Source organism: Procambarus clarkii, chromosome 85 (genome assembly GCF_040958095.1).
Source record: "Procambarus clarkii isolate CNS0578487 chromosome 85, FALCON_Pclarkii_2.0, whole genome shotgun sequence".
NCBI classification, from domain to species: domain Eukaryota; kingdom Metazoa; phylum Arthropoda; class Malacostraca; order Decapoda; family Cambaridae; genus Procambarus; species Procambarus clarkii.
This window is the reverse complement of record NC_091234.1, coordinates 22,838,016-22,865,732: the sequence shown is the minus strand read 5'-3', so window position 1 is coordinate 22,865,732 and position 27,717 is coordinate 22,838,016. Positions and strand designations below refer to the sequence as shown.

General features: G+C 47.1%; 1 protein-coding gene across 1 annotated transcript in view; it reads right to left on the bottom strand.

The window, feature by feature from the left end:
• LOC123746672 (uncharacterized) overlaps positions 1–22,244 on the bottom strand; it is a 237,022-nt gene extending 214,778 nt beyond the window's left edge. Inside the window, 2 exon segments of the mRNA XM_069316905.1 lie at positions 9,559–9,787; positions 22,090–22,244. Of these exon segments, the coding sequence (XP_069173006.1) occupies positions 9,559–9,756 (198 nt within the window). The 5' untranslated portion in view covers positions 9,757–9,787; positions 22,090–22,244.
• Between the last annotated feature and the right edge of the window lie 5,473 nt (positions 22,245–27,717).

Below are 27,717 nucleotides of genomic sequence, written 5' to 3'. Positions count from 1 at the left end.
AACACTATCAGCCTGCGCTAAAACACCACACACAGCCCTCCTAACACTACTCAGCCTCGCTAAACACTCCAACACACCAAAACTATCAGCCTCGCTAAACACTCCAACACACCAACACTATCAGCCTCGCTAAACACTCCAACACACCAACACTATCAGCCTCGCAAACACTCCAACACACCAACACTATCAGCCTCGCTAAACACTCCAACACACCAACACTATCAGCCTCGCTAAACACTCCAACACACCAACACTATCAGCCTCGCTAAACACTCAACACACCAACACTATCAGCCTCGCTAAACACTCCAACACACCAACACTATCAGCCTCGCTAAACACACCAACACTATCAGCCTCGCTAAACACTCCAACACCACCACACTATCAGCCTCGCTAAACACTCCAACACACCAAACTATCAGCTCGCTAACACTCCAACACACAACACTATCAGCCTCGCTAAACACTCCAACACACAACACTATTCAGCCTCGCTAAACACTCCACACACCAAACACTATCAGCCTCGCTAAACACTCCAACACACCACACTATCAGCCTCGCTAAACACCCCAACACACAAACACTATCAGCCTCGCTAAACACCCCAACACACAAACACTATCAGCCTCGCTAAACACTCCAACACTATCAGCCTCGCTAAACACTCCAACACTATCAGCCTCGCTAAACACTCCAACACTATCAGCCTCGCTAAACACTCCAACACTATCAGCCTCGCTAAACACTCCAACACTATCAGCCTCGCTAAACACTCCAACACTATCAGCCTCGCTAAACACTCCAACACTATCAGCCTCGCTAAACACTCCAACACTATCAGCCTCGCTAAACACTCCAACACTATCAGCCTCGCTAAACACTCCAACACTATCAGCCTCGCTAAACACTCCAACACTATCAGCCTCGCTAAACACTCCACACCAACACTATCAGCCTCGCTAAACACTCCAACACTATCAGCCTCGCTAAACACACCAACACTATCAGCCTCGCTAAACCACTCCAACACTATCAGCCTCGCTAAACACTCCAACACTATCAGCCTCGACTAAACACTCCAACACTATCAGCCTCGCTAAACACTCCAACACTATCAGCCTCGCTAAAACACTCCAACACTATCAGCCTCGCTAACACACCAACACTATCAGCCTCGCTAAACACTCCAACACTATCAGCCTCGCTAAACACTCCAACACTATCAGCCTCGCTAAACACTCCAACACTATCAGCCTCGCTAAACACTCCAACACTATCAGCCTCGCTAAACACTCCAACACTATCAGCCTCGCTAAACACACCCAACACTATCAGCCTCGCTAAACACTCCAACACTATCAGCCTCGCTAAACACTCCAACACTATCAGCCTCGCTAAACACACCAACACTATCAGCCTCGCTAAACACTCCAACACTATCAGCCTCGCTAAACACTCCAACACTATCAGCCTCGCTAAACACTCCAACACTATCAGCCTCGCTAAACACTCCAACACTATCAGCCTCGCTAAACACTCCAACACTATCAGCCTCGCTAAACACTCCAACACTATCAGCCTCGCTAAACACTCCAACACTATCAGCCTCGCTAAACACTCCAACACACCAACACTATCAGCCTCGCTAAACACTCCAACACACCAACACTATCAGCCTCGCTAAACACTCCAACACACCAACACTATCAGCCTCGCTAAACACTCCAACACACCAACACTATCAGCCTCGCTAACACTCCAACACACCAACACTATCAGCCTCGCTAAACACTCCAACACACCAACACTATCAGCCTCGCTAAACACTCCAACACACCAACACTATCAGCCTCGCTAAACACACCAACACTATCAGCCTCGCTAAACACTCCAACACACCAACACTATCAGCCTCGCTAAACACTCCAACACCACCAAACACTATCAGCCTCGCTAAACACTCCAACACACCAACACTATCAGCCTCGCTAAACACTCCAACACACCAACACTATCAGCCTCGCTAAACACTCCAACACACCAACACTATCAGCCTCGCTAAACACTCCAACACACCAACACTATCAGCCTCGCTAAACACCCAACACACAAACACTATCAGCCTCGCTAAAACACCCAACACACAAACACTATCAGCCTCGCTAAACACTCCAACACTATCAGCCTCGCTAAACACATCCAAACACTATCAGCCTCGCTAAACACTCCAACACTATCAGCCTCGCTAAACCACTCCAACACTATCAGCCTCGCTAAACACTCCAACACTATCAGCCTCGCTAAACACTCCAACACTATCAGCCTCGCTAAACACTCCAACACTATCAGCCTCGCTAAACACTCCAACACTATCAGCCTCGCTAAACACTCCAACACTATCAGCCTCGCTAAACACTCCAACACTATCAGCCTCGCTAAACACTCCAACACTATCAGCCTCGCTAAACACTCCAAACACTATCAGCCTCGCTAAACACTCCAACACTATCAGCCTCGCTAAACACTCCAACACTATCAGCCTCGCTAAACACTCCAACACTATCAGCCTCGCTAAACACTCCAACACTATCAGCCTCGCTAAACACTCCAACACTATCAGCCTCGCTAAACACTCCAACACTATCAGCCTCGCTAAACACTCCAACACTATCAGCCTCGCTAAACACTCCAACACTATCAGCCTCGCTAAACACTCCAACACTATCAGCCTCGCTAAACACTCCAACACTATCAGCCTCGCTAAACACTCCAACACTATCAGCCTCGCTAAACACTCCAACACTATCAGCCTCGCTAAACACTCCAACACTATCAGCCTCGCTAAACACACCAACACTATCAGCCTCGCTAAACACTCCAACACTATCAGCCTCGCTAAACACTCCAACACTATCAGCCTCGCTAAACACTCCAACACTATCAGCCTCGCTAAACACTCCAACACTATCAGCCTCGCTAAACACTCCAACACTATCAGCCTCGCTAAACACTCCAACACTATCAGCCTCGCTAAACACTCCAACACTATCAGCCTCGCTAAACACTCCAACACTATCAGCCTCGCTAAACACTCCAACACTATCAGCCTCGCTAAACACTCCAACACTATCAGCCTCGCTAAACACTCCAACACTATCAGCCTCGCTAAACACTCCAACACTATCAGCCTCGCTAAACACTCCAACACTATCAGCCTCGCTAAACACTCCAACACTATCAGCCTCGCTAAACACTCCAACACTATCAGCCTCGCTAAACACTCCAACACTATCAGCCTCGCTAAACACTCCAACACTATCAGCCTCACTAAACACTCCAACACTATCAGCCTCGCTAAACACTCCAACACTATCAGCCTCGCTAAACACTCCAACACTATCAGCCTCGCTAAACACTCCAACACTATCAGCCTCGCTAAACACTCCAACACTATCAGCCTCGCTAAACACTCCAACACTATCAGCCTCGCTAAACACTCCAACACTATCAGCCTCGCTAAACACTCCAACACTATCAGCCTCGCTAAACACTCCAACACTATCAGCCTCAGCTAAACACTCCAACACTATCAGCCTCGCTAAACACTCCAACACTATCAGCCTCGCTAAACACTCCAACACTATCAGCCTCACTAAACACTCCAACACTATCAGCCTCGCTAAACACTCCAACACTATCAGCCTCGCTAAACACTCCAACACTATCAGCCTCGCTAAACACTCCAACACTATCAGCCTCACTAAACACTCCAACACTATCAGCCTCGCTAAACACTCCAACACTATCAGCCTCGCTAAACACTCCAACACTATCAGCCTCGCTAAACACTCCAACACTATCAGCCTCGCTAAACACTCCAACACTATCAGCCTCGCTAAACACTCCAACACTATCAGCCTCGCTAAACACTCCAACACTATCAGCCTCGCTAAACACTCCAACACTATCAGCCTCGCTAAACACTCCAACACTATCAGCCTCGCTAAACACTCCAACACTATCAGCCTCGCTAAACACTCCAACACTATCAGCCTCGCTAAACACTCCAACACTATCAGCCTCGCTAAACACTCCAACACACCAACACTATCAGCCTCGCTAAACACTCCAACACTATCAGCCTCGCTAAACACACCAACACTATCAGCCTCGCTAAACACACCAACACTATCAGCCTCGCTAAACACTCCAACACTATCAGCCTCGCTAAACACTCCAACACTATCAGCCTCGCTAAACACTCCAACACTATCAGCCTCGCTAAACACTCCAACACTATCAGCCTCGCTAAACACACCAACACTATCAGCCTCGCTAAACACTCCAACACTATCAGCCTCGCTAAACACTCCAACACTATCAGCCTCGCTAAACACTCCAACACTATCAGCCTCGCTAAACACTCCAACACTATCAGCCTCGCTAAACACTCCAACACTATCAGCCTCGCTAAACACACCAACACTATCAGCCTCGCTAAACACTCCAACACTATCAGCCTCGCTAAACACTCCAACACTATCAGCCTCGCTAAACACACCAACACTATCAGCCTCGCTAAACACTCCAACACTATCAGCCTCGCTAAACACTCCAACACTATCAGCCTCGCTAAACACTCCAACACTATCAGCCTCGCTAAACACTCCAACACTATCAGCCTCGCTAAACACTCCAACACTATCAGCCTCGCTAAACACTCCAACACTATCAGCCTCGCTAAACACTCCAACACTATCAGCCTCGCTAACACTCAACACTATCAGCCTCGCTAACACTCCACACACCACACTATCAGCCTCGCTAAACACTCCAACACACCAACACTATCAGCCTCGCTAAACACTCCAACACACCAACACTATCAGCCTCGCTAAACACTCCAACACACCAACACTATCAGCCTCGCTAAACACTCCAACACACCAACACTATCAGCCTCGCTAAACACTCCAACACACCAACACTATCAGCCTCGCTAAACACTCCAACACACCAACACTATCAGCCTCGCTAAACACACCAACACTATCAGCCTCGCTAAACACTCCAACACACCAACACTATCAGCCTCGCTAAACACTCCAACACACCAACACTATCAGCCTCGCTAAACACTCCAACACACCAACACTATCAGCCTCGCTAAACACTCCAACACACCAACACTATCAGCCTCGCTAAACACTCCAACACACCAACACTATCAGCCTCGCTAAACACTCCAACACACCAACACTATCAGCCTCGCTAAACACCCCAACACACAAACACTATCAGCCTCGCTAAACACCCCAACACACAAACACTATCAGCCTCGCTAAACACTCCAACACTATCAGCCTCGCTAAACACTCCAACACTATCAGCCTCGCTAAACACTCCAACACTATCAGCCTCGCTAAACACTCCAACACTATCAGCCTCGCTAAACACTCCAACACTATCAGCCTCGCTAAACACTCCAACACTATCAGCCTCGCTAAACACTCCAACACTATCAGCCTCACTAAACACTCCAACACTATCAGCCTCGCTAAACACTCCAACACTATCAGCCTCGCTAAACACTCCAACACTATCAGCCTCGCTAAACACTCCAACACTATCAGCCTCGCTAAACACTCCAACACTATCAGCCTCACTAAACACTCCAACACTATCAGCCTCGCTAAACACTCCAACACTATCAGCCTCACTAAACACTCCAACACTATCAGCCTCGCTAAACACTCCAACACTATCAGCCTCGCTAAACACTCCAACACTATCAGCCTCGCTAAACACCCCCACACACCAACACTATCAGCCTCGCTAAACACTCCAACACTATCAGCCTCGCTAAACACTCCAACACTATCAGCCTCGCTAAACACTCCAACACTATCAGCCTCACTAAACACTCCAACACTATCAGCCTCACTAAACACTCCAACACTATCAGCCTCGCTAAACACTCCAACACTATCAGCCTCGCTAAACACTCCAACACTATCAGCCTCGCTAAACACTCCAACACTATCAGCCTCGCTAAACACTCCAACACTATCAGCCTCGCTAAACACTCCAACACTATCAGCCTCACTAAACACTCCAACACTATCAGCCTCACTAAACACTCCAACACTATCAGCCTCACTAAACACTCCAACACTATCAGCCTCACTAAACACTCCAACACTATCAGCCTCGCTAAACACTCCAACACTATCAGCCTCGCTAAACACTCCAACACTATCAGCCTCACTAAACACTCCAAGACTATCAGCCTCACTAAACACTCCAACACTATCAGCCTCACTAAACACTCCAAGACTATCAGCCTCGCTAAACACTCCAACACTATCAGCCTCGCTAAACACACCAACACTATCAGCCTCACTAAACACTCCAAGACTATCAGCCTCGCTAAACACTCCAACACTATCAGCCTCGCTAAACACACCAACACTATCAGCCTCACTAAACACTCCAACACTATCAGCCTCGCTAAACACACCAACACTATCAGCCTCACTAAACACTCCAAGACTATCAGCCTCGCTAAACACTCCAACACTATCAGCCTCGCTAAACACACCAACACTATCAGCCTCGCTAAACACTCCAACACTATCAGCCTCGCTAAACACACCAACACTATCAGCCTCACTAAACACTCCAACACTATCAGCCTCGCTAAACACACCAACACTATCAGCCTCACTAAACACTCCAAGACTATCAGCCTCGCTAAACACTCCAAGACTATCAGCCTCGCTAAACACTCCAACACACTTCTGGTTTGTAAGTTATTTAATAAATTTAAAGTACAAGTGTCAAAAAGTATAGTATAATCGTATATATTATATACTATAGTATATAGTATAATCAGTGACACTGATGTACTTTGCGAATCAATGAAATATGATAAAACATTAAAATAATAAGCCTTTAACGGAATATTTTTATCTTTTACGTTTGTGCAAAAACACTTTACCATCATTGAACAAACAACTGAGAAAGTTGACGAGCTCAGCAGGTTTCCAAGCAGGTTGCCGAGAGTGAATCATTATCACTATTACATTCAGTATTCATCATTAATGGAAAAACTGTTCAGCAAATAAATTGCTATATTGGCTGAGGTAAACAAGACACAAAAATATTCATTGAAATTTATAAACATTAATGCCGCTTCCTATATCCGAGCTTTACATGAAATAATAAGGTTCAACCTGAACAATGAATGAAATACAATATTTTCTTTAAAACTTTAAATACACTTATTGGAAGAAGGATATTTGAAATATTGTAAACATATCATCTCCACCAAGAGCTATACCTCACTAAGCTCCGTGCTTGCTAAGCTTGGACAGTCTCCGTGGTGTAGTGGTAAGACACTCGCCTGGCGTTCCGCGAGCGCTATGTCATGGGTTCGTATCCTGGCCGGGGAGGATTTACTGGGCGCAATTCCTTAACTGTAGCCTCTGTTTAACGCAACAGTAAAATGTGTACTTGGATGAAAAAACGATTCTTCGCGGCAGGGGATCGTATTCCAGGGACCATAGGATTAAGGACCTGCCCGAAACGCTACGCGTACTAGTGGCTGTACAAGAATGTAACAACTCTTGTATATATCTCAAGCTACAGTCGGGAAGGCATCATCTATTTCTAGGCAACAAAATAGAGCAGTAAATAAGTCTAACTAAGGATGTGTTACCCAGTTACGAGATTGCGCCCATCAACCGTGGAAGGGTTATTAAGGCTACAGCATTAGCTTACTGACCAATCAGCAACATTGTTCAATATAAGGGTAAACTAAGTGTGTAGCACCAAAAAGCAGGGTACACCTCTGTGGGAGCCATGGAAATAATGGTCATACGTTACTAAGAATTACAAAATGTTTGATAAAGGCATTTTCGTTTGGTGTTTGGCTGAAGGCAAATCAACCAGTTTGTCTTCCTAAGGTTTCCCAATGTCAAGAAAACAGTCAATTTTAAGTGGTCTCTCCTAAACTACCAGAGGACCCAAAACAGAAAACGGGACAGTGCGTCACTTTCGCAAGCCGCCTTCATTTTCTAATACGACAATTTTTAGCCTTGTGTAATGCATACGAGCGAAAAGCGACGGTCTTTGTAAGAGGCCAGGTTAAATCAACAACGGGAGAGATATTTAGGCTACCACAATAGCCTTTTGATGCACGGACAAGCTTATTCTAGTCCTGAACATAGTCTAGGACTAAAGTACACTCTCAGTGGACTAACAGATGTTGTCACAGCTCGTATAAGACTTGGCTACAAGTATCTCTGGCAGTTCGGCTTGTACAGGGATCTAGATGAAGTAAAGTGTAAAGTGTGTGGACATAGGCAGGGACACACACTAGAACACTATATCTTGGATTGTTGTAAAATTGAGCCTTTTAGAGATAAATCTAAGCTCACTCTGTATGATATGGCAACCATGATATGGCAACCATGATATGGCAACCAACCATCTTATTACCATGGATAAATTACCTGAAATCCTTGCACTGTACCCATATTTTGCTTCCAGTAGATGAACGACATATGAGATTCAGAAACAAGTAGTGTATTGTGAGGACTAATAATAAACAGAAGCTCCCCTATGACTCTGTAATATCCCCATTGGCCAAACTATTATGTATTAACGACAAGACCTACCATTAATGTATGATGACTTACTGTAAATATGTAGCTCTTGTAATAGCACTTTCTCTGTAACTAGCTGACATTGTATCTATAAGGTGTGAAGGATTGAAGAAATTGTTTATGTAATAATCTAAGATGAGGTCTGATAAAGACCTTTTGTGCCCTCTGTAATGCTTTTGCGCTACCGCTCACAGGATGAGTATGGGGTGCACAATAAACTACCGCTCACAGGATGAGTATGGGGTGCACAATAAACTACCGCTCACAGGATGAGTATGGGGTGCACAATAAACTAGTTTGGCGGCAACAATCAAAAAATAAATCTCAGTGGTTATACAGCTGGAAGCAGTTTGCACCTCCCTGTCAATATATCCCTTGTGAGGCATAACTACCGATCTATTGTAAATAGCACCAAACTTCACTCTTGCTGATTAATGTATGTGACTATATGTTAGATCAGTTGGCTTCAAGTTGGCTATATCATACATGAACTGAATGTTTTCATTATTATTATTATTATATAGTAGTCCGAGCTTTCAGGTTACATTTACTGAAAATACTGAACTATGTTGGTTTGTCACGAAGCTGTTGTGGTGGTCTTAATATTATTAATCCTCATGCGGTTGACAGGCCTTAAGCGAAACCATGAACCAACCATTAGACCTGGACTATGTTCAGGACTCGAGGATCATTGGTCTGTAAGCTCTAGTGGTGACCTTAAAATCCATACAGAAGTTGGTAGGCCTTTCGCTAGGCGTACATGTACCGAGTTAACTTTATTTCTGGACGGATTCATTAAGGTCCTGACGAATTCGTCTAACACACAGGCTGGAGAATGGGAGTGAGATCTTGGAGGGGACGGAGGATAAGGACTACTCACCACTTCAGAGTCTGAGGCCGCGGGCTCAGGCACCGTCGTCGTCCCCGGAGAGAAGTGGTATGCCAGGAGGCCTGTGGCCACCGTGGCGGTGACGAAGAGGAATCCCAACACTACTGCACCGCCTCGGCTAACGTGACAGCCATCCTTGCTGATGGAGACTGCGGGGGCAGCCGTGTCACTCCTCTCTGCTGGCTTCATCTAGTCAGATTCTTCGCCAGTTATGTAACCTCTGAAATGCATAACATACACGTAAGACGTTCTGATTGCCTGAACAAATAGTTATATTTAGGATTGTTACGGACCCGAGCCCAGCGTCCGAGCACGGAGCAGTGACGACAGCGCCATCTGTGGGTCAGCTCCCGAAACCCCCCTCCAAATGGACGACGCCACCCAGTGAGGACGAGGTATACTGGCCACACTAGGTGGCGTCGTGTTTGTGCTGTCGTTCATGTTTGTGCTGACATGAACTAATGTAATGCATTGTTTAATAATATACAAAATAAATCTACTCTATTCTGCCTTTTAGATTCGTACAATGGCATGTGAAGCATTAAGCTACAAATACACCGGCGGGCTCAATTGTGCAGATGTATTAATAATGTAAACTTTTATGTAAAGAATTTTAAAGAAAAGTATAGTTTATATTGTTAAAATATTTTTGGAGAAATTTAATAATTTGTAGTACTAGGTACTACGGCCCTTGTGGATTTGTTAATATTGGAATTGCTTTTCTGAAACTATTAATTCTGCGTGCATTAACTAGCGGGTGAGGCATGATAGTACAGTGAAGCAACAGTATATTGAAAGAGATCTACCAGTGGCAGTGTAAGGAATGTTCCACCAGTGGCAGTGTAAGGAATGTTCTACCAGTGGCAGTGTAAGGAATGTTCTACCAGTGGCAGTGTAAGGAATGTTCTACCAGTGGCAGTGTAAGGAATGTTCTACCAGAGGCAGTGTAAGGAGTGTTCTACCAGAGGCAGTGTAAGGAGTGTTCTACCAGAGGCAGTGTAAGGAATGTTCTACCAGTGGCAGTGTAAGCAATGTTCTACCAGTGGCAGTGTAAGGAGTGTTCTACCAGAGGCAGTGTAAGGAATGTTCTACCAGTGGCAGTGTAAGCAATGTTCTACCAGTGGCAGTGTAAGGAATGTTCTACCAGTGGCAGTGTAAGGAATGTTCTACCAGTGGCATTGTAAGCAATGTTCTACCAGTGGCAGTGTAAGCAATGTTCTACCAGTGGCATTGTAAGCAATGTTCTACCAGTGGCAGTGTAAGGAATGTTCTACCAGTGGCAGTGTAAGGAATGTTCTACCAGTGGCAGTGTAAGGAATGTTCTACCAGTGGCTGTGTAGGGAATGTTCTACCAGTGGCAGTGTAAGGAATGTTCTACCAGTGGCAGTGTAAGCAATGTTCTACCAGTGGCAGTGTAAGGAATGTTCCACCAGTGGCAGTGTTAGCAATGTTCTACCAGTGGCAGTGTAAGCAATGTTCTACCAGTGGCAGTGTAAGCAATGTTCTACCAGTGGCAGTGTAAGGAATGTTCCACCAGTGGCAGTGTAAGGAATGTTCTACCAGTGGCAGTGTAAGCAATGTTCTACCAGTGGCAGTGTAAGGAATGTTCTACCAGTGGCAGTGTAGGGAATGTTCTACCAGTGGCAGTGTAGGGAATGTTCTACCAGTGGCAGTGTAAGCAATGTTCTACCAGTGGCAGTGTAAGGAATGTTCTACCAGTGGCAGTGTAAGGAATGTTCTACCAGTGGCATTGTAAGCAATGTTCTACCAGTGGCAGTGTAAGCAATGTTCTACCAGTGGCATTGTAAGCAATGTTCTACCAGTGGCAGTGTAAGGAATGTTCTACCAGTGGCAGTGTAAGGAATGTTCTACCAGTGGCAGTGTAAGCAATGTTCTACCAGTGGCATTGTAAGCAATGTTCTACCAGTGGCAGTGTAAGGAATGTTCTACCAGTGGCAGTGTAAGGAATGTTCTACCAGTGGCAGTGTAAGGAATGTTCTACCAGTGGCTGTGTAGGGAATGTTCTACCAGTGGCAGTGTAAGGAATGTTCTACCAGTGGCAGTGTAAGGAATGTTCCACCAGTGGCAGTGTAAGGAATGTTCTACCAGTGGCAGTGTAAGCAATGTTCTACCAGTGGCAGTGTAAGGAATGTTCTACCAGTGGCAGTGTAAGGAATGTTCTACCAGTGGCAGTGTAGGGAATGTTCTACCAGTGGCAGTGTAAGCAATGTTCTACCAGTGGCAGTGTAAGGAATGTTCTACCAGTGGCAGTGTAAGGAATGTTCTACCAGTGGCATTGTAAGCAATGTTCTACCAGTGGCAGTGTAAGCAATGTTCTACCAGTGGCATTGTAAGCAATGTTCTACCAGTGGCAGTGTAAGGAATGTTCTACCAGTGGCAGTGTAAGGAATGTTCTACCAGTGGCAGTGTAAGGAATGTTCTACCAGTGGCTGTGTAGGGAATGTTCTACCAGTGGCAGTGTAAGGAATGTTCTACCAGTGGCAGTGTAAGCAATGTTCTACCAGTGGCAGTGTAAGGAATGTTCCACCAGTGGCAGTGTTAGCAATGTTCTACCAGTGGCAGTGTAAGCAATGTTCTACCAGTGGCAGTGTAAGCAATGTTCTACCAGTGGCAGTGTAAGGAATGTTCCACCAGTGGCAGTGTAAGGAATGTTCTACCAGTGGCAGTGTAAGCAATGTTCTACCAGTGGCAGTGTAAGGAATGTTCTACCAGTGGCAGTGTAAGGAATGTTCTACCAGTGGCAGTGTAGGGAATGTTCTACCAGTGGCAGTGTAAGGAATGTTCTACCAGTGGCAGTGTAAGGAATGTTCTACCAGTGGCTGTGTAGGGAATGTTCTACCAGTGGCAGTGTAAGGAATGTTCTACCAGTGGCAGTGTAGGGAATGTTCTACCAGTGGCAGTGTAGGGAATGTTCTACCAGTGGCAGTGTAAGGAATGTTCTACCAGTGGCAGTGTAGGGAATGTTCTACCAGTGGCAGTGTAAGCAATGTTCTACCAGTGGCAGTGTAAGCAATGTTCTACCAGTGGCAGTGTAAGTAATGTTCTACCAGTGGCAGTGTAAGGAATGTTCCACCAGTGGCAGTGTAAGCAATGTTCTACCAGTGGCAGTGTAAGGAATGTTCCACCAGTGGCAGTGTAGGGAATGTTCTACCAGTGGCAGTGTAAGGAATGTTCTACCAGTGGCAGTGTAGGGAATGTTCTACCAGTGGCAGTGTAAGGAATGTTCTACCAGTGGCAGTGTAAGGAATGTTCTACCAGTGGCTGTGTAGGGAATGTTCTACCAGTGGCAGTGTAAGGAATGTTCTACCAGTGGCAGTGTAAGGAATGTTCTACCAGTGGCTGTGTAGGGAATGTTCTACCAGTGGCAGTGTAAGGAATGTTCTACCAGTGGCAGTGTAAGGAATGTTCTACCAGTGGCAGTGTAGGGAATGTTCTACCAGTGGCAGTGTAAGGAATGTTCTACCAGTGGCAGTGTAGGGAATGTTCTACCAGTGGCAGTGTAAGCAATGTTCTACCAGTGGCAGTGTAAGCAATGTTCTACCAGTGGCAGTGTAAGCAATGTTCTACCAGTGGCAGTGTAAGGAATGTTCCACCAGTGGCAGTGTAAGGAATGTTCCACCAGTGGCAGTGTAAGGAATGTTCTACCAGTGGCAGTGTAAGGAATGCTCCACCAGTGGCAGTGTAAGGAATGTTCCACCAATGGCAGTGTAAGGAATGTTCCACCAGTGGCAGTGTAAGGAATGCTCCACCAGTGGCAGTGTAAGGAATGTTCTACCAGTGGCAGTGTAAGGAATGCTCCACCAGTGGCAGTGTAAGGAATGTTCTACCAGTGGCAGTGTAAGGAATGTTCTACCAGTGGCTGTGTAGGGAATGTTCTACCAGTGGCAGTGTAAGGAATGCTCCACCAGTGGCAGTGTAAGGAATGCTCCACCAGTGGCAGTGTAAGGAATGCTCCACCAGTGGCAGTGTAAGGAATGCTCCACCAGTGGCAGTGTATGGAATGTTCCACCAGAGGCAGTGTAAGGAATGTTCTACCAGTGGCAGTGTAAGGAATGCTCCACCAGTGGCAGTGTAAGGAATGCTCCACCAGTGGCAGTGTAAGGAATGCTCCACCAGTGGCAGTGTAAGGAATGTTCCACCAGAGGCAGTGTAAGGAATGTTCTACCAGTGGCAGTGTAAGGAATGTTCTACCAGTGGCAGTGTAAGGAATGCTCCACCAGTGGCAGTGTAAGGAATGTTCCACCAGTGGCAGTGTAAGGAATGTTCCACCAGAGGCAGTGTAAGCAATGTTCCATCAGTGGCAGTGTAAGGAATGCTCCACCAGTGGCAGTGTAAGGAATGTTCTACCAGTGGCAGTGTAAGGAATGCTGCATTCATAAATGTTCTGAAATATGGCTACATTCACAGAGTGGTGATCATAGTCTCTCAGTATCCAACACAAACACACACACACTCTCGCTTCGTACATGCCTTTCTGAATGTTTTTTTTATTTGAATGATAATATAGTTAATCAAATTAAATACAAAATATTAATACATAGAAATATACGATATATATTTTGTGAAGAAGAGCAACCAAGTTACCATAATTCATGAAACTCATCATGCAACCACCAGAGAGTCATGATACAATGGATAGTGAGGTGTTTCACCTTCACCTCAGCACGTTCACCTCAGCACGTTCACCTCAGCACGTTCACCTCAGCACATTCACCTCAGCACGTTCACCTCAGCACGTTCACCTCAGCACGTTCACCTCAGCACGTTCACCTCAGCACGTTCACCTCAGCACGTTCACCTCAGCACGTTCACCTCAGCACATTCACCTCAGCACGTTCACCTCAGCACGTTCACATCAGCACATTCACCTCAGCACATTCACCTCAGCACATTTACCTCAGCACATTCACCTCAGCACGTTCACCTCAGCACGTTCACCTCAGCACGTTCACCTCAGCACGTTCACCTCAGCACGTTCACCTCAGCACATTCACCTCAGCACGTTCACCTCAGCACGTTCACCTCAGCACGTTCACCTCAGCACGTTCAGCACTTTTACCTTATCCTCGGGTACATATCATGCAGTAAGACACTCTGTAATGTCACGTAATTCCTCAGCATAGCATAGGAAACTGCCTCTTCCTACTCACCTTCATATACATGATGATGATGATGAAGATTAAGCCACCCAAAAGGTGGCATGGGCATGAATAGCCCATAAGTGGTGGCCCTTTTGAGCCATTTCCAGTATCAATAGATGATACTGGAGATCTGTGGAGGTGCGACTGCACCCTGCGTGACGGGAGATGTCTCCCGTGTTTCATATACATCACTCTGCATTTCATATATATGACAGCTGATCCAGACGTTCAACTACCATGTTCAGCTGATCCAGACGTTCAACCACCATGTTCAGCTGATCCAGACGTTCAACCACCATGTTCAGCTGATCCACTACCAGTCACCCTCCACCTAGCCCCAGAGCCACTCATCACCTGTGGCTATCTAGCAATTATGCTGCCGGATTCCTGTGGCTATCTAGCAATTATGCTGCCGGATTCCTGTGGCTATCTAGCAATTATGCTGCCGGATTCCTGTGGCTATCTAGCAATTATGCTGCCGGATTCCTGTGGCTATCTAGCAATTATGCTGCCGGATTCCTGTGGCTATCTAGCAATTATGCTGCCGGATTCCTGTGGCTATCTAGCAATTATGCTGCCGGATTCCTGTGGCTATCTAGCAATTATGCTGCCGGATTCCGACTCCAAACCTCGGTGATAAAGGATGTGATGTCACTGCCATGAACCTTACCTCCTATGAGATTATCTTGAGATGATTTCGGGGCTTTTAGTGTCCCCGCGGCCCAGTCCTCGACCAGGCCTCCACCCCCAGGAAGCAGTCCGTAACAGCTGACTAACTCCCAGGTACCTATTTACTGCTAGGTAACAGGGGTATTCAGGGTGAAAGAAACTTTGCCCATTTGTTTCTGCCTCGTGCGGGAATCGAACCCGCGCCACAGAATTACGAGTCCTGCGCGCTATCCACCAGGCTACGAGGCCCCTATGAAGGTTAGTTCTTATTATAAACTGTTGGTGGACACATTGGAGAATGTTTTTTTGAAAGAAATCTACAGCTGGTATCTGGGAGGCCGCGAGTCTCCAGTAATACTCCGCCAAGCAAAGTAGTTCCTTCTTAGCTGGAGATTGTTTAAGAATAATGTGAACTGGAATAGCCTAACTATGTGAAGGAAAAATGGACTTAATCAAAACGTCATGCACGGGGAATATTGTAAATGAAGTCAATAAAAAGTTTGATTGGTAATGGTGCAGTCACCATTACCATTACCAAGGGAAGACAAACCCTTCATGCAAACTGCACCTACTATAAAGAAGATTGGCAATGTTAATGAATGGAGTATTAATGGGCGGTGACACAAGAGTGGCGGACATTATCTTAGATCTGAGGAGGGAAGGAACGTTGACGACCTGGGGCCAGATTCAAGAAAGCAGTTACGCAAGCACTTACGAACATGTTCATCTTTCCTCAATCTTTGACGGCTTTGGTTACATTTATTAAACAGTTTACAAGCATGAAAACCTCCCATTCAACTGTTGTTATTGTTATAAACAGCCTCCTGGTGCTTCGGAGCTCATTAACTGTTTAATAGTTGGAAACAAAGCCGACAAAGATTGAGAAAAGATGTACAGTTTCGTAAGTGCTTTCGTGAATCTGGCCCCAGACCTTGTTTACTGAGGGTTTTTCTCCGGCCGTACAATCAGATAAGCCATAGGCCATAAGCCATAAGATAAGATATCTTAACAGGCTTGCAAGATAGGGTAGAGTACACAGGCAGTCTATGGTGTTGTTTTGTGGCAGTCCAGGTTATTGTTGTTATAGATTCAGCAACTCGGAACAAGTTCCAAGTAGCACGGGCTATGGTGAGCCCGTAACTTACCTGGCACAGGAGCGGGGCAAGTAGCGCGGGTTATGGTGAGCCCGTAACTTACCTGGCACAGGAGCGGGGCAAGTAGCGCGGGCTATGGTGAGCCCGTAACTTACCTGGCACAGGAGCGGGGCAAGTAGCGCGGGCTATGGTGAGCCCGTAACTTACCTGGCACAGGAGCGGGGCAAGTAGCGCGGGCTATGGTGAGCCCGTAACTTACCTGGCACAGGAGCGGGGCAAGTAGCGCGGGCTATGGTGAGCCCGTAACTTACCTGGCACAGGAGCGGTGCAAGAAGCACGGGCTATGGTTAGCCTGACAGTCCAGGTTTCCTAGTGGTTTATATGTGTGTGTGTCACCGGTTGACAGGTGTGGTGACTGTGTGCACAGTTCCAGGGTTAGGACTAAGAGCAACCCGTTCTCGCAAATTTAATAAGTCAATATTGACTTATTAAATATGTGCATAGGTGACATACTTAACATAATAGATACCCTTAAAAAGATTCATAGAAAACACCGACCTTACCTAACCTACTTAGTATGTTAAGATAAGCATCTTATTGCTTCGTAATTACAATTATTACCTAACCTATAATAGGTATAGGTTAAGTAATAATTGTAATTACGAAGCAATAAGATGCTTATCTTAAGATATTAACAAGGTTAGGTAAGATCGGTGTTTTCTATGAATCTTTTTAAGGGTATCTATTATGTTTAGTATGTCACCTATGCACGTAGTTAATAAGTCAATATTGACTTTACGAATTTGCGAGAACGGGTTGCAACAACGCCATAGGGTATCCAGAGCCCGTTTGGGAGTTCTATTAGCCAAGTTGTTACCTTCAGATCGATATTGACTTGTAAGGCAGTCTCCGTGGTGTAGTGGTAAGACACTCGCCTGGCGTTCCGCGAGCGCTATGTCATGGGTTCGTATCCTGGCCGGGGAGGATTTACTGGGCGCAATTCCTTAACTGTAGCCTCTGTTTAACGCAACAGTAAAATGTGTACTTGGATGAAAAAACGATTCTTCGCGGCAGGGGATCGTATTCCAGGGACCATAGGATTAAGGACTTGCCCGAAACGCTACGCGTACTAGTGGCTGTACAAGAATGTAACAACTCTTGTATATTTCTCAAAGAAGTACAATTATTGCCATATATTAAAATGTGTCTTATTCATATAAATTTTGTCTCTTGGCTGTTTCCCTACTCCTTGATTTCTCCTTGGCTCAAGTAAGAGCCTCTATTTCCCTAGACAACATTTAGAATTCATTACCACACATCCATTGGTGACAGTCACCAAGGTCCACGGGGACCACGGGGACAATCGACTTGAGAATGGTCCAGGACGGACCGAAACGTCGTCATCCCTTCAACTTTTAGTGTGTGGTCTGGTCTACAGGTCAGGGGTATAAGTACCCCTGATCTTGTTCACCACGACACCATCTTGTCACCACTTGGTCCGGGAGACATCTCCCGTCACGCAGGGTGCAGTCGCACCTCCACAGATCTCCAGTATCATCTCTTGATACTGGTAATGGCTCAAAAGGGCCACCACTTACGGGCTATTCATGCCTGTGCCACCTTTTGGGTGGCTTAATCTTTATCAATCAATCAATCTTCACCACGACACCATCTTGTCACCACTTGGTCCGGGAGACATCTCCCGTCACGCAGGGTGCAGTCGCACCTCCACAGATCTCCAGTATCATCTCTTGATACTGGTAATGGCTCAAAAGGGCCACCACTTACGGGCTATTCATGCCTGTGCCACCTCTTGGGTGGCTTAATGTTCATCAATCAATCTTTCACCACGACAGTCTCTTCCGATGGTCTGGGTCAACACTGTTCCTCACGCGACGTGGATCTCCTCGCTCTCTCATGTTCAAATGCCAGTGTTATATAAATATTATAATTGTCACCACTATTTCTTGTATTAATGTAATTTGTTCATATTATTATTTTATGTTTTCTGGTGTGCTAGCCAAGTGAATATTAACAGGGTTTCAGGTATCATTTTTCATGGGTTTGTTCATATTTAATATTAGAGTATATTGTAATTTACTTGTGTTAAGTTTTTATCTGATTATTTTTTATATCCTGAGTATACCTAGGTCATAAAAGTATTTGTGTGTACGTCTGATAACATACTCCTTGTGAAGGAGGAAATGTATATGTTTATCTCTCAGAATGTTTGGCAATATGTTTATCTGTGATGTGTGTCTATGTATATATTAACACGTTGTACTGAACGGGGTGAGAATAGCTTGAGCTACCTCATCCCTTTGTGTGTATTTTACCTCAATAAACTTATTTCAATTTCAATTTCAATTCTTTATATCCTGTGCAATTTTAAATCTGCAAGGGCCAAAGCTGCACTTTATTTATAATAGTGCGTGTGACATTACATCTGCCCACTATAGCTGTGTAATGTGACATTACATCTGCCCACTATAGCTGTGTAATGTGACATTACATCTGCCCACTATAGCTGTGTAATGTGACATTACATCTGCCCACTATAGCTGTGTAATGTGACATTACATCTGCCCACTATAGCTGTGTAATATGACATTACATCTGCCCACTATAGCTGTGTAATGTGACATTACATCTGCCCACTATAGCTGTGTAATGTGACATTACATCTGCCCACTATAGCTGTGTAATATGACATTACATCTGCCCACTATAGCTGTATAATGTGACATTACATCTGCCCACTATAGCTGTGTAATGTGACATTACATCTGCCCACTATAGCTGTATAATGTGACATTACATCTGCCCACTATAGCTGTATAATGTGACATTACATCTGCCCAGTACAGCTGTGCTACTGCAACACGTCACATTACATGGGGGCCTGTCCTAGGAGCGGTCCTCACAAGATGTTCCTTGTAACCTTTGCTTAAATGTTGCAAACCCCCAGCCCCACCCACGTGCCCATAACTTCCCCATCACACCCCCAGCTCCACCCACGTGCCCATAACTTCCCCATCACACCCCCAGCTCCACCCACGTGCCCATAACTTCCCCATCACACCCCCAGCTCCACCCACGTGCCCATAACTTCCCCATCACACCCCCAGCTCCACCCACGTGCCCATAACTTCCCCATCACACCCCCAGCTCCACCCACGTGCCCATAACTTCCCCATCACACCCCCAGCTCCACCCGCGTGCCCATAACTTCCCCATCACACCCCCAGCTCCACCCACGTGCCCATAACTTCCCCATCACACCCCCAGCTCCACCCACGTGCCCATAACTTCCCCATCACACCCCCAGCTCCACCCACGTGCCCATAACTTCCCCATCACACCCCCAGCTCCACCCACGTGCCCATAACTTCCCCATCACACCCCCAGCTCCACCCACGTGCCCATAACTTCCCCATCACACCCCCAGCTCCACCCACGTGCCCATAACTTCCCCATCACACCCCCAGCTCCACCCACGTGCCCATAACTTCCCCATCACACCCCCAGCTCCACCCGCGTGCCCATAACTTTCCCATCACACCCCCAGCTCCACCCACGTGCCCATAACTTCCCCATCACACCCCCAGCTCCACCCACGTGCCCATAACTTCCCCATCACACCCCCAGCTCCACCCACGTGCCCATAACTTCCCCATCACACCCCCAGCTCCACCCACGTGCCCATAACTTCCCCATCACACCCCCAGCTCCACCCACGTGCCCATAACTTCCCCATCACACCCCCAGCCCCACCCATGTGCCCATAACTTCCCCATCACACCCCCAGCTCCACCCACGTGCCCATAACTTCCCCATCACACCCCCAGCTCCACCCACGTGCCCATAACTTCCCCATCACACCCCCAGCTCCACCCACGTGCCCATAACTTTCCCATCACACCCCCAGCTCCACCCACGTGCCCATAACTTCCCCATCACACCCCCAGCTCCACCCACGTGCCCATAACTTCCCCATCACACCCCCAGCTCCACCCACGTGCCCATAACTTCCCCCCCTCACACCCCCAGCTCCACCCACGTGCCCATAACTTTCCCATCACACCCCCAGCCCCACCCACGTGCCCATAACTTCCCCCCCTCACACCCCCAGCTCCACCTGCATGCTCATAACTGCCACCTCATACCCCCTGCTCCACCCTCGTGCCCATAACTTCCCCCTCACACCCCAGCTCCACCCTCGTGCTCATAACTTCCCTTCACCTCCCCAGCTCCACCTGCACGCCTATAACTTTCCCCCCACACACCCATCCCCAGCTTTACCTGCGCGCCCATAATTTTCCCCACACCCCCCAGCTCTACTTGCGTACCCATAACTTCCCCCTCATACCCCCAGGTCCACCAGCGTGCCCATCACCTTCACCCACCACCCCCAACTCCACCCGCGTGCACATAAAGGCATAAGAACTGCCTTTAGAAACTTGTGTAAGGAATCGTTCAGGACCTTGTATACCACTTATGTCAGACCAATCCTGGAGTATGCAGCTCCAGCCTGGAGTCCATACCTAGTTAAACACAAGACAAAGTTAGAGAAGATTTAGCGGTATGCCACCAAGCTCGTCCCGGAACTGAGAGGTATGAGCTACGAGGAAAGGCTAAGGGAGCTGAACCTCACGTTCCTGGAAAACAGAAGAGTAAGGGGAGACATGATAACCACATACAAAATTCTCAGGGGAATTGACAGGGTGGACAAAGACAAACTCTTCAGCACGGGTGGGACACGAACAAGGGGGACACAAGTGGAAACTTAGTACCCACATGAGCCACAGAGACGTTAGAAAGAATTTTTTCAGTGTCAGAGTAGTTAATAAATGGAATGCATTAGGCAGTGATGTGGTGGAGGCTGACTCCATACACAGTTTCAAATGTAGATATGATAGAGCCCAGTAGGCTCAGGAATCTGTACACCAGTTGATTGACAGTTGAGAGGCGGGACCAAAGAGCCAAAGCTCAAACCCAGCAAGCACAATTAGGTTATCTTGAGATGATTTCGGGGCTTTAGTGTCCCCGCGGTCCGGTCCTCGACCAGGCCTCCACCCCCAGGAAGCAGCCCGTGACAGCTGACTAACTCCCAGGTACCTATTTACTGCTAGGTAACAGGGGCATTCAGGGTGAAAGAAACTTTGCCGATTTGTTTCTGCCTCGTGCGGGAATCGAACCCGCGCCACAGACTTACGAATCCTGCGCGCTATCCACCAGGCTACGAGGCCCCCAGGTGAGGTGAGTACATTATATATCAGAGTTTCCCCCACATTAACCCACTCACCATCTGGACACCATTTGGTCACCATTTGGTCCGGGAGACATCTCCCGTCACGCAGGGTGCAGTCGCACCTCCACAGATCTCCAGTATCAGCTCTTGATACTGGTAATGGCTCCAAAGGGCCACCACTTACGGGCTATTCATGCCCGTGCCACCTTTTGGGTGGCTTAATCTTTATCAATCATCAATCAATCAATCATTAACCCACTCAACTTATGTTACTCACCAGAGTTTCCCCACATTATAATACATTCAGTTCAGATATAAAATAAGTAGAAACAAAACACACACTCACTGTGAATGTGTATGACACAGTCTCGTAGTTGTTGTCTGATGAAGCTGCGTGGGAATGAGAGATGAGAGAGCACCCACAGCGGTACTTAAGTCTTGATATCTTATCACCACTGATACTGGGGATTTCTAACAATCGCAACTATCTCGACATCTAATAACCATACCCGCTAATTCTCTATGGCGGCCGAAGTGACACAAATACATTGTTTGTCACAATAATAATTATGGCGGCCGAAGTGACACACATACATTGTTTGTCACAATAATAGTTATGTAATATTTAGTTCCTCCAGTAATCATGTGTCACCAAGCCCCGATATATTAACAAGATATAATAAAGTTATAAAGATGTTATATCCAAACCTGGAGACCGTAACTTAATTAGACTGTGATAACGCAGTTAATGCCGGCACACACTCAGACCAGGACCGCAGTCACATGGTATATGATGACCTTGGGGGGGGGGGGGACTATGTAATATCTAGGTCAACTGATAACTTTGCCATGGCGTGGATGATAACTCATGGGAGAATGATAACTGACCTGTGGTGGATGATAACTCTGACCTGGGGACGAGGATAACTCTGACCTGGGGAGAATGATAACTGACCTGTGGTGGATGATAACTCTGACCTGGGGAGGCTGATAACTCTGACCCGGGGAGGATGATAACTCTGACCTGGGGAGGCTGATAACTCTGACCTGGGGGATGATAACTCTGACCTGGGGGATGATAACTCTGACCTGGGGAGGATGATAACTCTGACCTGGGGAGGCTGATATCTCTGACCTGGAGACGAGGATAACTCTGACCCGGGGAGGATGATAACTCTGACCTGGGGAGGCTGATAACTCTGACCCGGGGAGGATGATAACTCTGACCTGGGGAGGATGATAACTCTGACCTGGGGAGGCTGATAACTCTGACCCGGGGAGGATGATAACTCTGACCTGGGGAGGATGATAACTCTGACCTGGGGAGGCTGATAACTCTGACCCGGGGAGGATGATAACTCTGACCTGGGGAGGATGATAACTCTGACCTGGGGAGGCTGATAACTCTGACCCGGGGAGGCTGATAACTCTGACCTGGGGAGGATGATAACTCTGACCTGGGGAGGCTGATAACTCTGACCCGGGGAGAATGATAACTCTGACCTGGGGAGGCTGATAACTCTGACCTGGGGGATGATAACTCTGACCTGGGGAGGATGATAACTCTGACCTGGGGAGGCTGATAACTCTGACCTGGGGAGGCTGATAACTCTGACCTGGGGGATGATAACTCTGACCTGGGGAGGATGATAACTCTGACCTGGGGAGGCTGATAACTCTGACCTGGGGAGGATGATAACTCTGACCTGGGGAGGATGTTATCTCTGACCTGGGGAGGATGTTATCTCTGACCTGGGGAGGATGTTATCTCTGACCTGGGGAGGATGATAACTCTGACCTGGGGAGGATGTTATCTCTGACCTGGGGAGGATGTTATCTCTGACCTGGGGAGGATGTTATCTCTGACCTGGGGAGGATGTTATCTCTGACCTGGGGAGGATGTTATCTCTGACCTGGGGAGGATGATAACTCTGACCTGGGGAGGATGATAACTCTGACCTGGGGAGGATGTTATCTCTGACCTGGGGAGGATGTTATCTCTGACCTGGGGAGGATGATAACTCTGACCTGAGGAGGATGATAACTCTGACCTGGGGAGGATGATAACTCTGACCTGGGGAGGATGATAACTCTGACCTGGGGAGAATGATAACTGACCTGGGGAGGATGTTATCTCTGACCTGGGGAGGATGATAACTCTGACCTGGGGAGGATGTTATCTCTGACCTGGGGAGGATGTTATCTCTGACCTGGGGAGGATGATAACTCTGACCTGGGGAGAATGATAACTGACCTGGGGAGGATGATAACTCTGACCTGGGGAGGATGTTATCTCTGACCTGGGGAGGATGTTATCTCTGACCTGGGGAGGATGTTATCTCTGACCTGGGGAGGATGTTATCTCTGACCTGGGGAGGATGATAACTCTGACCTGGGGAGGATGTTATCTCTGACCTGGGGAGGATGTTATCTCTGACCTGGGGAGGATGATAACTCTGACCTGGGGAGGATGATAACTCTGACCTGGGGAGGATGATAACTCTGACCTGGGGAGAATGTGTCGTGACGCTGAACCCCGGTTCATTCCGAACACAGCGATTACACAACACATAACACCTTGCCTCAGCAACCGTTACTACCACCGTGTACTCCTACACACACCAGACCCTTGAGGCGTACCACTAGGTTTGTACTGGAACACAATGAATGAACATACGGAAGGTATTTAAAGGCCGTCGGGTTTTGTCATTTAATTACAAAGAATAGACTCTGACAAATAATACTATATTAATTAACATACTCTATTAGGTCAATACACTTCCAATACCCATAGACCACTTGACCTCCGCGATCACCACCCACACTCGTAACTTCCGCCTAAGTCCCTAATACGGAATGATTACTACAACGCTCCACACCCGGTTAGTCTTACATTCAATACTCACATACTGCAGACTTAACTTGGTCACTAAGATCACAACAGGCTCTCGCATAGCTGTCTGCTACACTTCGCTGCTGCCACAACCGGAGACCTCCGAGGACTTGCTAGTTCCACTTCCACAACCAGACTGCCTCCAGTCAGCCATGGCCTCAAACATTTCACCACTCCTCTCAAGGAAGGTATAATCCGATTAACCTTATCCCTAGAGCGGTAATCTTGTTCCTAGAAGCCTGACGAAGAATAATTCCTCTTTCCAGGAATTATTAATTTGGCTAAACAGCTTCGGTCTTAATCCATTGACCTTTCTTAGATATGTGATCCATAGTCTGTCTACTTACATGTACTTCCAATCATCATTCGTTAAGTGTTGTAGTAATGATCCTCTAGCTAATAATCCCTACTAACTTGTGGATTACAACACCACTCCCCTCCTTAAACACGCATATGTCCCCATATGCATCATTGCAATGGTTCCATTAGTGCAAGGACCTGGAGGATGCACCCACCATATGTGTACAACTAAAAAATCATCCAAAAAGTTCATCATACACACGATGAAATAAATTAAAATTTTCCCCGACATGACTCACAACACTTCTCCAACATATACATTATATTCACATCATAGCACAGGTAAAATAGTCTGTAATAATTTTTCCCATCTCCAACAATGCACATATACCTAAACTGCTGACATATAATTACATACAAACATAACCATAACATTACATGGACCAGAATGCTGGCACTTAAACAGAAATGACACTAGTCATTAATATATACACAACACATATATATCTAAGGTTCTTCATCCTTAGTAATTATAATTTAACATCTTGCCCAGTACTGTTGACATAAGGGCTTACAATGGTCACACAATGTTTCACTGGCCTCCTCCACAATTGGCAGCATCACTTCTCTTGTCTTCGTGTCCCATGGTTGCTAGGTCATAGATCCTCCATGACCCAGACAAAACCCAGGCTGTCCAGCCTGGTGAATGTTGTCAATGTCCCATCGTTGCTCTGAGCTAACGTGATCCTGGCCTCCAGAGCAACGGAGATTCCTACCCCAGGGTCATGTTCCCTTGGGTTTGTGCTGACGTCTCGTTCCAGGGCACCAATCCCAGAACGCTGTAGATCCCTCACAGCTCTCTGGTCTAGGCCCATCCGCCCAGAGTGTGTCCACCTGTATTCACACCTTCCCGACCGCTGTACCTGCAAAATATTCCCTCGGAGCCCCCTGGCTCGATCCCATTATTACATAACCCCCTCGGCTCCTTACTCTCTCCCCGTATATAGCCTGAGCGCAGCTGCAAAGCCATTGCAGCTGGCCCTTATCCCTGCTTTGATGTCAGGGGGCGAATTTCGCCTATAACGTCACGTTGGCTTCACTTCCACCCCCCTTTTTTTCTAGAATAACTGAGTGTAGCCTCATAGCTTCCCTTCTACTCTACCTGAAGCTCTGTGACATGATCCCGGGGGACCTTCTCAAGCCTAACACTCAGTAATGGTGCCGATGAGGTAATATACAGTATATACATACACATACATTATCACAATAAATACCTCCTTAAAATAATTCCACAACTAATGTCACTAAAGCATCATACTGCCACTGGCTCGCCTCTAGCGAGATTCCTGTAACAACTTAATTAATGAGAAATTAGTATATCTACTTGGCTCGCCCACTGCAACCACCAACACCTGAAATTTTGAAATTCTACCTTGTAATCTTATCCATAAGACTTACCCACTCCGACATAATTAATGAAAATTTTAATGAGAATAATGAATTTTTATTAGTATTTTATGAGTTTTGCTAGAGATATCGACTTGGCTCGCCTACTGCAGCCACCAACTCCTGCAATTATCCACATTTCATCTTATCCATAAGACTTACCCACTCCGACACACCATTACCTCTGGTCATCCCAACCACTAATGACCTCAATATAACGCCACACATCCCTACAACCACTTCCTGCGCACCGACCTTGCTACGCCAATACTCACCTTACCGACCACTACCTGGCGCCCCTGCGCCACCATATACTCCACAACACCACACTCCATACCAGGCGTCCAAACGCCATCAACACAACACACACGGCGTCCCCAACGCCCTCAACACAACACCCGGCGTCCCCAACGCCATCAACACAACACACGGCGTCCCCAACGCCATCAACACAACACCCGGCGTCCCCAACGCCATCAACACAACACCCGGCGTCCCCAACGCCCTCAACACAACACACGGCGTCCCCAACGCCCTCAACACAACACACGGCGTCCCCAACGCCCTCAACACAACACACGGCGTCCCCAACGCCCTCAACACAACACACGGCGTCCCCAACGCCCTCAACACAACACACGGCGTCCCCAACGCCCTCAACACAACACACGGCGTCCCCAACGCCATCAACACAACACACACGGCCTCCCCAACACCATTACCACCACAGGCATATGCCTTGCGCCAGAGCGCATCAAAACACCACGAGACGTCACCACCAATAACACCACCAATAAGTAACCAGACGCCACACACACTCCCTTCTCTCTCGTAATCCGTTAATTACCTGACCAACACTCGTCAGGCATAATTTCTTGTGTAGTGGCCACCCGCCACACACTACCACCAGCGTTAACAGACTTCAACGCTAATGTCTACAATACACCCAGTGTTACAACAACTAGTTATGCTACACATGCTACACCTTGGTTCTACAATGCCAACAATGTCATGCACTATACTACATCCATAATATCAACAGTCAAAACATGCACATTACACTACAGTAAACTAGTCATTACGCTGGCGTCTAATACGCCACTACACATGCATTACACTACACACCCCGGCGTACAAACGCCAATATACAACCATGCACTACACTTGGCGTCCAAACGCCAATACACACTGCGTCGCCACCTCTGGACGCAACACACCCCCCCCCCAACGGGACACGCTCCCCGTGTCCCAAGGTAACACTCTCCATAATGCTACCTGTACCCACTAAAAATCTCCATGGCCCTCTCCAGGGTACACTAGACGGCGAACCCTAGA